The 13,906-nt window shown below is 48.2% G+C and overlaps 1 protein-coding gene across 2 annotated transcripts in view; it reads left to right on the top strand.

Annotated features, from left to right (window-relative positions):
- The first annotated feature begins 910 nt into the window (after positions 1-910).
- PRICKLE2 (prickle planar cell polarity protein 2) overlaps positions 911-13,906 on the top strand; it is a 311,727-nt gene continuing 298,731 nt past the window's right edge. The window contains exons 1-2 of one of the 2 annotated variants that reach the window (XM_026501177.4): positions 911-1,131; positions 1,801-1,886. Coding sequence is in view for 1 of the 2 variants with exons in the window: in XM_026501174.4 (XP_026356959.1) it covers positions 983-1,024; positions 1,801-1,886 (128 nt within the window). In the remaining variant the exon portion in view is untranslated. The remainder of the gene's footprint in view (positions 1,132-1,800; positions 1,887-13,906) is intronic. The other variant, XM_026501174.4, reaches the window with a different exon arrangement.

Below are 13,906 nucleotides of genomic sequence, written 5' to 3'. Positions count from 1 at the left end.
GACAGCTAATCTTTAATGAGCCCTTCATCTGCGCCTGTTATAACATCTATAACAACTGTACCTGTGCCCCCTCGTCTCTCTCAGCAACATTGTGAGATTAGGACTCTTGTTATATCTATTTTTTTAATTGATAAGGAGACAGAATCACAAAGTCAGTTAATTTGGGAAGATCACCAGCTACCAAGTGGTGGAAAAAGCATGGGCGGGTGGTGGGGACAGGGGGAGCGTCAAAGTTAGCCCTGCAAGGGTTCAGCAGTTACTTAGAGAGCATCTGCTGTATTCCAGGCGCTGTACGGGCGGGGGCATATGTCATCCTCCTTCTCCTCCTCCTCATCTACCGGTACTCAGTGACGGGACATTGTGACATTCCAGGCATGTCACAAACTTTTACACGAGTCCATTATGGAGGGTGATGGGTCTGTTCTCAGCTCTGGATTGTGCTGGCTGTTACAGTCCGTGTGAATTTGTCAAAACTGGCAGAATTGTACACTACAAGGGGTGAATTTTACTGTATGTGAATTATACCTTAATTTAAAAAACTTAATCTCCCATCCCTCCACCTCCAGCCGCTACCCAGGCCAAAGCAATGAGGGCTTTCAAGCGTTCCCTGCCCTAACTTCGGCTAGGGTGGGCGGGCCCAGGTGCGGGACCGGAGGGAGCCACAGCCGGCCGGCGGGGAAGCCGGGCGAGCGAGAAAGTAGGCGCAGCCGGTGCGGGGGAGGGATGGGAAGAGCCCGCGGACCGCGGGGCGAACCCGGGGAGGCGGGGGGATGCCGGGAGAGAGGGAGGGACCTGCGGGCGGGAGAGCGAGAGGCACAAGCAAGGGAGGCGGGGGAGGCGTGCGCTCCGGAGCGAGCCCGGGGCTGCGAGGCGGAGACAGCCAGGCCACGGGCCGCCGAGCGTACCCGCCCAGGCGACCCGCCCTCCCGGCCGCGGTGCGGACGGACCGACGGACGGCGCTGCGTGCAGGAGGCGCCCGGCCATGTTCAGCCGGAGCTCCCGGAAAAGACTCTCCAGCCGCTCGGTGAGTGTCCCCCACCTGAGCGAAGCCGATCTCTGGGTCCCCCGGGGCCTCGGCGAGCGCCCTGCCCAGCTTCCCTCCGCCGGGCGGCCGCGCACCTGTGGCCCCAGGTAAGCCGGCCCCGCGGGCGGGTGCGCGTCCGGGGCGCGCGGGAGCGCTGGAAGACGCCGAAGGGGTTAAGTCCGGAAACCCTGTCTGGGCGAGAGCGAGACCCCGAGCGGTGGCCCTGTGTGTCACAGTGTGGGGGCGCCCGGGAAAGCCCCCTCCCTCGCTTTTTCCCTCAAGGCAGATCGGAACCACAGTATCTAAGCTCCACCGTCCAGCCTCTTGGAGCTCTAGCCGCGGACTTGACTTTGGGCTGTCTTTATGGGTGTCCTGTGCTGCCCCCTTCCCGGGAGCACCGGCATGGCCCAAGGCGAATGCGCGATGGTCGCTTCTCGGGGACCCTGGGGAACAGAAAGGTCTTGCTTTTGTTTCTTAGAAACCCGTGACCAGGGTGCCTGGGGGAGACAAAGCCCCAGCCATGGCCATTTCTTGGTGGCTTGGTGCCCACGCCAGAGGTAGCCCGCCTGGGTCCACACACCCTTCCCCACGCGGGAGACCACCCCTGGGGCGCCGGCAGTGCCCCGCCCCACGTCCCCTACCACCGAGAGGAACATTGGAGGCAAATTTGATAAGGTGGGGTGGGAGGGGCAGGTCCTCCTCCCTGGGACGCCAGTGGGGCTTTGGAGGGAGCCCCCGTGGTGGAAACATGGTTGTGTTGTCTTTTTGTTTTGAAGTTGACTGGACTGGGGCGGATAGAGAGAGGCCAGCCATGTAACGCCTGCGGTGACCAGTGCCCGGGGTTCGCCTTGCATAAATGGAGGTAGGATGCATTAAAACGGATTCCTAAAGGCATAACAATTCGGGGGTGGGGAGTGGGGAAACATATATCTGTCTCTGTCTATATATACACACACAAATGCCTATATTTATCTCCTTTTGTAAATCTCACTTGTAAGTCACATGGAAAGAATGCAAAGGCTGTTCCTTTAAGAGTGGGGCTACATCTGCTACAAATATTGAAAGGTGGAAGTGGTGGCCAGACACTGGGGGATGCAGGAGAGCTGGGCTCCGGCTGCGTTTCTCTGATGGGAGAGTTTTGAGTGCCTCCTACCAGAGTGTATCTAAGTTGCTCAGCCCCAAACAATTCAACTTGGGCATGGCAGTGTCTCCAAGGGCCACAGTGCCACGTGTGGAGGAAACCCTGGGCTAGCTGGTGTTTTCCAGTTGTGTTTTTAATTCAGCCCCTGTAGCCTGGGTCCCACCCACAAATCCACTACCGCCGGCCTGCGCTGTGTCAACCCTCTTCAGTGGCCAGATGTTTCTTATTAACGTGCCGTGAATGTTGACTTCCAGGCAGCCCCAGCCTGGATTGGAATGATTACATTTGGGAGATGCGGAATCGGGGTGCCCTCCCATTGCATCTGGGTGCTGGGACTCTGGTTGGAAAAAGTTGGGGTGCAGGCTTGCAGGCTCTTACAGTTTGACGATGTAAAGAGAAGAGCTGGATCCTTCTTGGCGACTTCACAAAAAGGAAAAACCAGTGACAGGAGAATATTCTCCGACATCCAAATATGTTCTCTCTTTGATGAGTGCATCTTTCCCTTTTCCCCACCACTCATATGGCCCTTTGAAGAGGGCGGTTTCTGGACACAAGGGGGAGGAAAGCCTGCTTTGATTTTATTTTACCCCTCGGTGCGTGCTTCTCTACTTTCTCCTAAATGGTAATGTGTGCTGAGCACCCAGTTATAAGGAAACTCCCATCCGGCTCCTTTAGAAATTAAATGCTTTTGTTCCTGCCTCAGATGGGTCTGGCAGCCTCTTTGCCTTTGTTTCAAGGCACTGAGCGAAGCCCTTATGGCTCCCGAGCATTTAATAACTTCTGTGTCAGAGGCGAGGCCAGGCGACCTTATAAATATGTAATGGGCAGGAAGAGGCAACCATCACTGCCAGTTTTGTAGCCCGAATAGGTGTGGTCTGAGCTGGCCCCTTGCGCGTCCCAAATGGGAAAGTAGGTGATCCGTGGAATAGGTAAGTGCAGGAGCCTTACTTGGTAAACCCAATCCAATATGGCAGGACACTAGCTGCTTCCTCTCTGCTCTCTTTCGTGCTCTCACTGGGGGTAGAAAAAGCAGTGTCATGGACAGGAGAGTGCTTCCCAGTTCCTCCCCTACTCTGGAGCCTTGGGGTCAACTTCTGACCAGAGGCCTGTGGGGTAGTTGTTCAGTGTGGAGGTTGTGGCCTGACGCTCCTCCTTTCTTCCGTGTGACCTCTGACCTCCAGTAAGTCCCTTGGTCTCCCTAGTTGTTGGTTTCCCTACCCATCAGGTGAGACTAATAATAGTGCTCAGCTCACAGCATTATTGCAGGGGTTAAATGAGATGTGGAAAACACATTGTTTGCCCGGTATCAGGCCCATGGTAACTATTGGCTACATTTGTTAATTATTTTTAGCTTCCTCTCAACTGCCTAAGAGGAGGCATAAGTAGCCCGTTTGAGGCTGCTGGGTGTCCAGCTTACTCTAGACTTTCATGACCACAGTTTCTTGGAGAATCTTCAGCCGTTTTAATCCAGCTAAATTTGTGACAGGGGAAACAAGTGTTGTATTTTCAGCCCATTATGGAGCCTTTCTTTTGGAAAGAGACCCTTTCATGAGGCTGAGATGGGTTTTCATGCAGAAGCAGTTTCCCCACTGGCAGCAGAAAGGCTTCACTTTGGCTCCATGAATGGGGTTTTTATGGCATTTCCACCCATTGCTGGAAAGGAAGCAGCTCCTTGCTTTTGCTCCCTCCTTTTCCCCCATGGGCATATTTTCTGGTGACCTTTTGGAGAAGAGGGACAACCATTCCTGGGTTACAGCACAATGTTCTTTTTTGGCAGCTGGGAACCCACAGTGTGCCCACTTTCCACTCCTCTGACTGGGGAGGCTGTGAGCCCCTGGGAGAGACCGTGGTGCTCTGAGAGGAGCACAAGGCTGGCCTGACTTAGGCTGAAAGGCTCCTTTTGGTCTGACCCAAAGAGAGAGAATTTCCCTTACCCCCAGAGTACCAAGGCACCCTAAATGTGACTGCTTGGCCTCTCCTCTGGCATCTCTGCTTCCACACTGGTCCCCTCCGGTCCACTGCCCACCCGCAGCCATCTCCCAAAAGGAGAACAGAATGGTGGCCCTGCGTCCAGCTCGAAGGTACTAACATTCTAGGGGAGGAAGTGTGTGTTGTAAACAAACTTTGCTTCCTCGTCTGGTGTGGTGGAGGGAGCTAAGGCTTTGAAGTCCTGAGGGAGCTGGCCCGCTGTCTTGCTCTGGCTTTGACAAGCTGTGTGACCTTCAGCAAATGGCCTAGACTCCCTGGGTTTCATTTCCCTCTGTCAAAGTGGGATCTCTCTACTGAACCAATATTTGAGCGCCTGGCTCTCCTGGTGCTGGGGATACAGCAGAGAACACACCAGACAGGATTCCTGCGCTCAGTCGACAAATAATTACATTTCAGATAAGGCGGTCAGGAAAGGACTCTCTGAGGAGGTGACATTTGAGCCGAGACCTAGAAGGAGCAAGGGAGGAGGAGGCTCGTTCAAACCTGGGGTGGGACCAGCTGTATCAACGTCTCCCAGGAGCTTGCTAGCAATGCAAACTCACAGGCCCTGCCCTAGACTCGCTCAGTCTGCCTGAGCTTTAACAAGCTCCCCAGCTGATGCGTGTGCCCTTAGAGAGAGAGACCTGCGGATGCCGAATTGTTCTCTGTCCTTGGGGGCTTCCTCTGGGGGAGGAAAGATGCCGAAGGTCCCGTGGAAGTCTCTTAGAGTTCATGGGGATTTCCCTGGTTACAATGCTCTTTCCCCATTTCTGTTATCACCCACACCTGTAGGTGGCAAATGCGAGGGATTTGTAGGATTTCTAAAGAAACAAAACAAAACAAAAATGCTAGGAGGGTCCCTTCCCGTGTCTTGGAGAACAGAGAGCTCACGATTGTCAAGCACAGTGCTGTCCACCTGATCTAGGGCGTGTGCCGAGCAAAGGTAAGCACTGTTCCCTGCAGGTGACCCGGCCACAAAGAAGCGGCCCCTCAAGGCAGCCCAGGGCCAACCCCGCAGTGGCCGGGCCTCAGGCGGAATTTTCATTCAGGGGAACGTTAAGGCATCTTCGTGGACTGTGGCCCAAACAAAATCATTAATAACTAAGCTCTTCCTGCACTGGGAGACAGCTTGCTCCGTGGGGGTTGATTGGGCTTGCTTGTTTGCCACCAGTTTGAGCAGAGAGAGAAAAACAGCCATTTATACAGGGAGGATTCGCCCTGTGAATGCCTAGGCTCTGAAGAATAAAACAGTAATAATAACTAAAACACCAGCCGTGACACGGATGGACGCTTACCCTGTCCCGAGCTGTGCCTCCACGTATTACATACATTTCTAATTCGTCCTCACCAAACTCTCCGAGGGAGATGTGGGGATTTCCCTGATGAGGAAACTGAGGCTCTGACTTGTTAAATAATCTGTCCCAGGTCTCCTGGCTAGGGAGAATGCGCCGGAATTTAGCTCTGAAACTCCGGTTCATTTTCTGGTGACTTATTACCTCTTGTTACCCCTCTGTTGTAAGGCAGAGGGCCCTCCGGTCACATCCAGCCTGCAGGTGGATTTTCTTTGGTCTGCACAGTGTGTTAAGGAAGAGAGCTTTTTATAACGTTAAAATCTGGGTTTCCAGCTTCTCTTGGAAACTGCCATGGTGAGGTCGCAAGCAGCCTACTTTGCTGCCTGGAAGCATTTGCACTGTCTCTCCGCAGGTGGGTGTGACCTTGGCTTGCCGTTGTCCCTGATACTCCAGTTGCATTGAGGACCTCTTCAAGTATTCAGGCGTCCTGTCCCATACTGGCAGTGATTGGAGTTTGTAAGCCCTGAATAAGCGTGCCCCTGTCTCAAACAATGAGCGTAAAAAATAGTACGCTTCTGTAACAGTAGCTCCCCTTTTGAAAGCATTGACCACGCCAGGCAAGCGTTTTACATCCTTCTTGTCTTTCCCTTAACAGCAGACCTTGGAGATGGCGTGATTATTTATACCTGTTTTAATAGATAAGGAAACGGAGTCTCGGGGTCAGTTTGCTGAGATTTCTATAGCCAGCTAGTCGATGGTATTCCAGCCTTGTCTGACTGTAGAATTCTGTGTCTGGACCAGGACTTTTCCAGCTTGGCTTGCGTGTGAATTCCCAGGGCATCTTATTCAAATGCAGATTCCGACAGACCGGGATTGAGGCTGGGGCCTAAGAGTCTGTATTTCTAAGGAGCTCCCAGGTGATGCTGATGCTGCTGGTCCAGGGAACACACTTTGAATAGCAACAGTCTGGACCAGGGGTCGGCAAATTGAGTTCTGCTGGCCAGATCTGTCCCTTTACCTGTTTTTGTTTTGTATGACTTATAAGACCTACATGGTTTTAACATTTGTTTGATGGTTGGAAAGAAATGGGGCACCTGGGTGGCTCAGTCGGTTGAGCATCTGACTCTTGGTTGCATGACTCTCCAGGTCATGAGAATGAGCCCCGCATCAGGCTCTGAGCTCAGTGCAGTCTGCTTGTCCCTCTTCCTCTGCTCCTCCCCCTGCTCTCTCTTTCTCTCTCTCTCAAATAAAATCTTTAAAAAAATTTTTTTAAATGGTTGGAAAAAAATTATAGATATTTCATGACCTAGGCAAATTATATGAAATTCAAATTTCAGTGCCCATAAGTAGTTATCTGAACAAGGTCAAGTGCATTTGTTACATACTGTCTGTGGCTGTTTTCTTGCTACAGCGGTAGTGTTCAGTATTTGCAGCAGAGATCATTTGGCCTACAAAGCCAGAAACATTTACTGTCTCGCTGTTTACGGAAAATGTTTGCCGATCACTGGTCTGTACCACTGTCTAGGGGAATATGCAAGTAGCGTCACTTGGTTTTAGAAGAAAGGAGTCTGAGAACCTTTTGGAATTAGAACCAGAGGAAACCTCCCCTCCGACCTGGATGAGATTGGTGCAGAAATCAAAGACAAGAACCAGGGAACAGACCAAAGCCATTTCTAAAGGGCATGTGGAGATGAGACTTGCAAGACCAGATCAATGCACCGCCAGTGGATTCTAAGCTCCTTGTAATCCCTTTAACGTTTCAGCTTTGCTGATAAATGTAGATTCGACTTGAGTATTAAAAGGCGGGCTTTGAGAACAAGCCTCCTGGAGTTGCACTTTCAAGAGCTGCTGACGTGGACAGCTCAGACCCGTGGTAGTTTTGTGAGGTGGTTTTAATTATGCAGAGCGGTTTGTCTCCCGACAACCGGCAGGCCTTTCCAGGCAGGATGCTTTGGCCCCACGCAGCCGTCCCCAGAGGCAGCGCTCACTGGGTCAGCCAAGACTGCCTTGAAAAGCATCTTAGTTGCCCTGGCAATTGTGTTGATGGATGACCCGGGTGGTGATCTGGGGAGATGCTGGCCTGGTTTCCTTTAGTGGATTGTAATTTGGCTAAGAAATGGGTTCCCACCAATTATTTTGCTTGGGGAGGAAAAACACTCTGTCTTGGTCAGTTGATGTGCCAAGAAAGGGCGGGGGTGGGGGTGGTGGCGTGAAAGGAGATGGTGTGTGTGTGTGCGCACGCATGTTTGCACGCGTGTATGCACACAGACACCCAAGACGTATGCCTGGAATCCTCAAAGTAGGGAAGGATTCTTAGCTCAGAAGCTTGCTGTTTGGCTTACTTTACATCCTTGGCATTTGATAATATGCTGGATGGAAGCTTCAGCATCTTTGTAGGATTTTTCTCTTGAAGAAACCTATTCATCCCAATATGTCTGTATTATTGTCTCTGATTTTGAAATAAGGTGTGGCTATTATAAAGTATTTTAAAACCACACACCCTCACACACACATACACATATAAGACTTACATAGCACACAGAAGAAAACCCTTAGTTAAACCTTTGAGAGCAGGGGTCAGCAAATGACAGCCAGTGGGACAAAAGCAGGCTGCTACCTGGTTTTGTACAGCCTACGAGCCAAGAATAGTTTTCCTATTTTTAAGTGGTTGGGGAAAAAAATCAAAAGAATAACATTTTGTGGCACATAAAAATTGGATAAAATTTACATTTCAAGTCCATAAATAGAGTTTTAATGGGACACAGCCATGCCCCTTCCTTTAGTATCCTCTCTGGTGGCTTTTGCAGTAGCCGAATCTGGTCGCTGAGACAGCCTCGCGGTCCAGGAAACTGAAGGCGTTGACCACATGGCCCTATGCAGAAAGTCTTTGGACCCCACAGCTAGACATCTCGAAATCTATTGCTTATGGCTTAGTTTTTATGTCCTCAGATTCATTCACATTATTATTTGTTAATAAGATTTTAGAGGAAATATACATTTTATATGGTGTTTTATAGCATTCTTTAAGAATTAAGAAATTTTTTTTTGGACATCTTTGCATGCCATTATATAAAGAGCAAAGAGATCGAACCTAATACATTTATTAGCTTTTAGAATCGAGTGTATGGGTTATCGGCACATTGAAAATTTTCTGCGCATGGCCACTTTGGTGGTTTTCCATCGTTCCTGATTATATACTATATGATGGTAGCCTTTCTTATGCTGCAACAGGGCTACATGGAGCTCTTGTCAAATTGTCCTCCAAATGGATGCTGCCAAATTCCACCCCTGCTATTGAACAAGTGTGCGTATATTTATGTGTTCTTCAGGCTGAAACTTTGAAACATCTCAGCTTGTATAACAACCTTGTAATTAATCCTTGTTTAATCACCCTGAGTGACAATTTGTACCCAATGAATAGTGAGAAAACACAGAGCATTGATGTCAGTCATCTTTTATTTATTTTTTTCCAAAATTCATTTTATTTGTCTTTAATCCGGAAAGTGGTACTCACATTCTGTTGAAAGGTTGTCATTCATCCTTATGCTTCTGTTGTTTAAGGCTGGTAGGATGAGGGGGGATCTCATAAATGTGTTATTTTGTGGTCTGTTGGTTCAAGAAGCTGTAAGCTTACCCTTTAACGCTGCCATTAATGAGAACCCCAGAGGGAATTCCCTGGAGACAGAGGGAGCATTCCCTAACGGGAGTGATTCCCAGAGCGCTGAGCATTTCGAGATCAAAAGGATTCTACCTACCTTGTGTATGGGAGAGCCATGGGGGAGTGATCTCTGGGGAGAAATGTATACTTTGAGTCAGTGTCATAAAAACTTCTATGATGCATGTAAGGGCTCATGTGGGAACATTATGGCTGAGTGGTTAAAGGGACAGGCTTTGAAGACATTTTGCTGGGATTATAATCTTGGTTCTGCCTTTTACTAGCTAAGAGTCCTTGAAAACGTGACTTACCCTTTCTGAGCCTTCCTTGGTTTTCTCATCTGAAAAATGGGAATAAATTACTATTATGAGGTTCTTTTATGAGGTCGTCAAGAGGATTACATGGGATAAAGCACATAATATGCCTCATCGCGCGTGGTGTGTAACGTAAGCTCCGTATGCGTGTGGTCGAAAGAAAGATGAAGAGCAACAGGGTTCGATAAGGAGTGCGAAGGCGGGGCGCGCCTGGTGGCTCCGTTGGTTTCAACGTCCGACTCCTGGTTTCGGCTCATGGCATGATCTCACAGGTTGTGAAATCGAGCTCCTCATTGGGGAGTTTGCTTTAAGATTCTCTTCCTCTGCCCCTTCCCCCGCTCATAGTCTCCCCCCCCCCATAAATAAATAAATCCTTTAAAAAAAGGAGTAGGGAGGCGTGGGTTCATGGCCCTAGAAATTGGAGATTCAATGATAGAGAGCAAGTCACCCCCACCATGAGCTGCAACGCTTCATTTGTTAAATGGGCGTGATGATCCTTGTTCTGTGAACTTGTGTCAGAAGAGCTGGAGCCCCCAAGCTCCCCCCGATCCCCAGCCCTGTGGGAGTTCAGGTTCTAAAGCAATGAGTATTCCAGATGGAATAGCAGATTCACAACACACACTTACCTGCAGTCATACGCACTTCAGGTGAAATGGGGTTTAGGAGGATTGGACCCTATCCCCTCACGGTCTGGTCGCTGAAATGAAGTGTGCATAGGATGTTTGTTAAAACCATTTGCAAACCATAACAAGAAGACAACATGTAAATTTTGCGCCTGGGGTCAGTGTATAAAAAGGGGCCTTTTTTTTGTGCCTTGTGCCCACCAACTGGACCATGAAAATTCATGTCCAAGATGAAAGCCACTCGTCGTCAAGGCGCTACTTAATCCACGTTACTCAAGCCTGCTTAATAAGTGTCCGGTTTTGTGGCTGCTGGGGTACCGCACCTTTTCTAAGGCATGAAAAACAAGGATATTTATACAGTATTTGAATCCCAGGATCATACCCTGAAAACTCCTGAGAGAAAATCTGGCCTGTACTTATATTTTGTTGACACATGGTATCAGGTTTAAAATTTTAAGTAGTTGCCAACATTTGATGTTTCATGTTAAGAAGTCAGATTTGAGGTTTTCTCTGGAGTAAAGAATTTCCAGCAACTCTGGGCTTATATTCCTCCCTGACTTTCTGATAGGAACACACGTGTTCAACTTTTCCACAGTCCCCACCATTCCCCATTGTGTTACACTTGGCCTGCCTCACTCATTTGCATTTCGGGCTGGCTGCTGTAGACATCTAATTTTGCGCTACTAATCTGAAGAAGCAAGTGAGTGATTATGCATGACTGGAAGGAGATAAGAATGGCAGAATGGAATAAAGTCGCCACTTGACAGGGACAAGTACGCTGAGCAGGACATCTAAGTAGCTAAATCCTCCCTATCTGAGAGATGCTCTTTGGAAAGAGCTCACATTGTTGACAGTCTGCTGGGTGGTTGGCTCTTTTCATGCAGTGGCCCACAATCCCTCAGAACAATTTTCTGAGGCATGGATTTTATCTTCTACCTTGTGAACAGGAGGAAACTGAGACCCAGGGAGGTTAGGTAACTTGCCTTAGGCCATGGGTAAGAAGTGGTGGGGCCAAGATTTGAAACCAGATCTTTGGGGCTCAGGATCATAAATGCTCTAACCAAGACAACATGTTTAGCTCTGGCGTTTTGACTCTGCTGGTCTAAATAGAAAACTCTACCTTGGGGAAAACAGTCACATTCTCAGTGGTCTGGGGATGAGATTGGACTGTTGTCTACACTGAACAACATATCTGAAGAACCCTGGGCTAGTGCGTTTATCTGTGGATGGGAGTTTTAAGGTGAAACTCCTATAAAATCAGAGGGTGTGCTGTTGAGTGGATTAGGGTGTCTGAAAGGTGAGAAACTGGCTACTTGCCGTTTCCCCAGCAGATCTGTGTACGTTAAAGGGGGGTTCCATTCAGCTTGCTGACAGTTTTGGTGTTAAATTGGGCTATGGGGGAGCTTGTGAAAGGTGGGAGTCTGCAGAATGCCATTTGCATGGTTCCTAGAGGAAACCACCCCCCCAACCCCCGCAGAAGGGGTCAAGGGAGGGAGTTGATAGACCATCCCCTCTGCAGCCAGCTTGAAGTCCATAAGCTAAAAATAAACAGGATCTCCAGTCTTTGGACCTGTGCTTTTGAGCTTATGTTCCCCAATGCTTTACAGCTTCTGACACCGCATTGCAAAACAGACACAAGCACATTTGACGGCTTGAGGGCGTTTAATGGGAGCGTTATTTGATTTTATGTTTGGTAAACTACTTGGTGATGCAGAAACTGCTTTCACAATTCTTAAAAACTGGCTCATTAAGTGTACGTGTAACATCCAGAGCGGGTCCTCCACGTTGAGTGCTGAGGAATTAGGCCTCCAGGGGGCTTATTAGAAGAATGCAGGTGTTTTCTTTCTTCAACGAAACTATGAAATTACTCTGATAATGTAATTTCTCAAAGTCTTTTGTTCCACAATCAGGCACCCAGGAGCACTCGCCTGTCATTTGCATCCTTGATGACTTGGAAGCTTCTCTGGTGACTTACTGAGTTGTTGGAAAGTCATAATGACAGTCTTCTCTCAGAATCACGAAGCCCCAGCTCTGGAAGCAATTGATTACAGGAACATCTCCATCATCTTGGGTCCAGGAATATTTGAAGCCATAGGGAAGGACACGTACATAAGTTTTCCTGGGTTCTGGGAGGTGGAACGGTTTCATAGATGTATCCTGCTGCTAGGGATTTTTGGAAAATTCTGGTTTTTATTTTTAAAGTCCTGGTGATAACAGCTTTTTAAAGCAGGTTTATTTCTTATTTTAAATTAATTTCGATCAAATTGTTGGGCGATAAATGTGCTGTGTAGTCAATTTGGAAAATTCAACAAAGTCAAATGATTTCTTTAGGGAAAAAAAACACTAGTGCAACTCCATGACCTTAAAAAGAGTCCTCTCTGCATTAGTGTGTGATTCCTTCTAGGGTTTTTTTTTTAATAGGGAGTTTTACATAATTGTGTTATTATGTAAATGAACACAAACTGGGTGCCTCGAGAGAACAGAAATTTATTCTTTGGCAGTTCTGAAGGCTAGAGGATCAAGGTGTCAGGAGTGTTGGTTCTTTCTGGAGGGTCGGAGGGGAAATCTGCTCTGTGCCTCCGTCTTAGCTTCCGGTGGCTCTTGGCAGCCCTTGGCATTTGGGGCTTGAGTTGTCACTCCCACTCTGCTTCTCTCATCACAGACGGTTCCTTTTGTCTCTCTATCCGTTTCTCTTCTCAGAAGGCCTTGCCATTGGATTCGGGTCCACCCTCATCCAGGATGATCTCATCTCAAGGTCCTTAACTTCGTTACATCTGCAAAGACCCCTTTCCAAAATAAACTCAAACTTAGAGATTCCAGGTGGATATATTTGGGGAACCACTGTTCAACCCATTATAATAATCATGGTGAGGAAGCTTATACTGTCCCATATTCTTCAGCAATGCGCCCAGCTGGGGCTTTTTAAACACATTATCCATAAAAGTACAGTGGCTCTGGAGGGCTGGGCATTGACTGTGGGGCACCTTTGTGGGGAACACGCCTTTTGTCTTTTCGAGGTGCAGTTAAATGCTTGCAACAGGCAGAGATTGTGCAAACTGCTCTTCGTGGATGGAATTTGCTGTCTGTATTGATGAATTCAGCAGTCCGAATCCGCTGACCCCCCAGGGTCACCCTAGGAAGTTCATCCATCTTCTTGTAGCTTTTGTTGGGCTTTGCCAGGGAGATGTATATGAAATGAACTGATAGTGTGTAGACAGTTATTTGTGGGAAGAACTATTGGCCCTGGGGCTTTTAATTAATGTCTAGGTTATATAATTGATTGACTTTCAAAGGGGAGAAAAATGGGCACCCTTAGGAAAGGAAATTCTTCCTAATCCTGGAAATTGGACCCATCTCTACAAAGTCCTGCCAGAACTAACTCACTCCACTCCCCAGCTCCTATCACTTCTCTATAAATACAATCAGAAAAAGTCTAACATTAATTATACTTCCCCATTCCCTGATTTCTGTTCTGTTAAAATCAGCATGACTGGATGTTGGCCTTTCGTAATAAATTAACTGAAATAAAATGAAAGCAAATGAAGATTTTCCTCATTATCACTATCATATTAGCTATCACAAATTGACCATTTACAAGGGCAAGGGCTATTCTAAGCACATTTCTTATATTCTTAGATTTGATTCTTGAAACCCTTTATGAGATAGACACCATGATCCACATTGGTTTCAAGAGGAGACCTGGATGCGGCAAGTTTAAGTTACCACCCCCCCAAAGGTCACACAATTAGTTAGTATTGAAAGCAAGGTTAGGTCTTAGGACTCTGACTGTGGTGTGGGCTTTTGAGCACCATATTATTTGCCTGGCTCCAGAAGGATCTTAACAGTGGTGGGGCTGCCCCCTTCCTGCTCAGAGTTTCCCATTCATTAG

Source organism: Ursus arctos, unplaced genomic scaffold, assembly GCF_023065955.2.
Source record: "Ursus arctos isolate Adak ecotype North America unplaced genomic scaffold, UrsArc2.0 scaffold_14, whole genome shotgun sequence".
In the NCBI taxonomy this organism is placed as follows: Eukaryota; Metazoa; Chordata; class Mammalia; order Carnivora; family Ursidae; genus Ursus; species Ursus arctos.
This window is presented reverse-complemented; position numbering and strand designations above follow the sequence as displayed.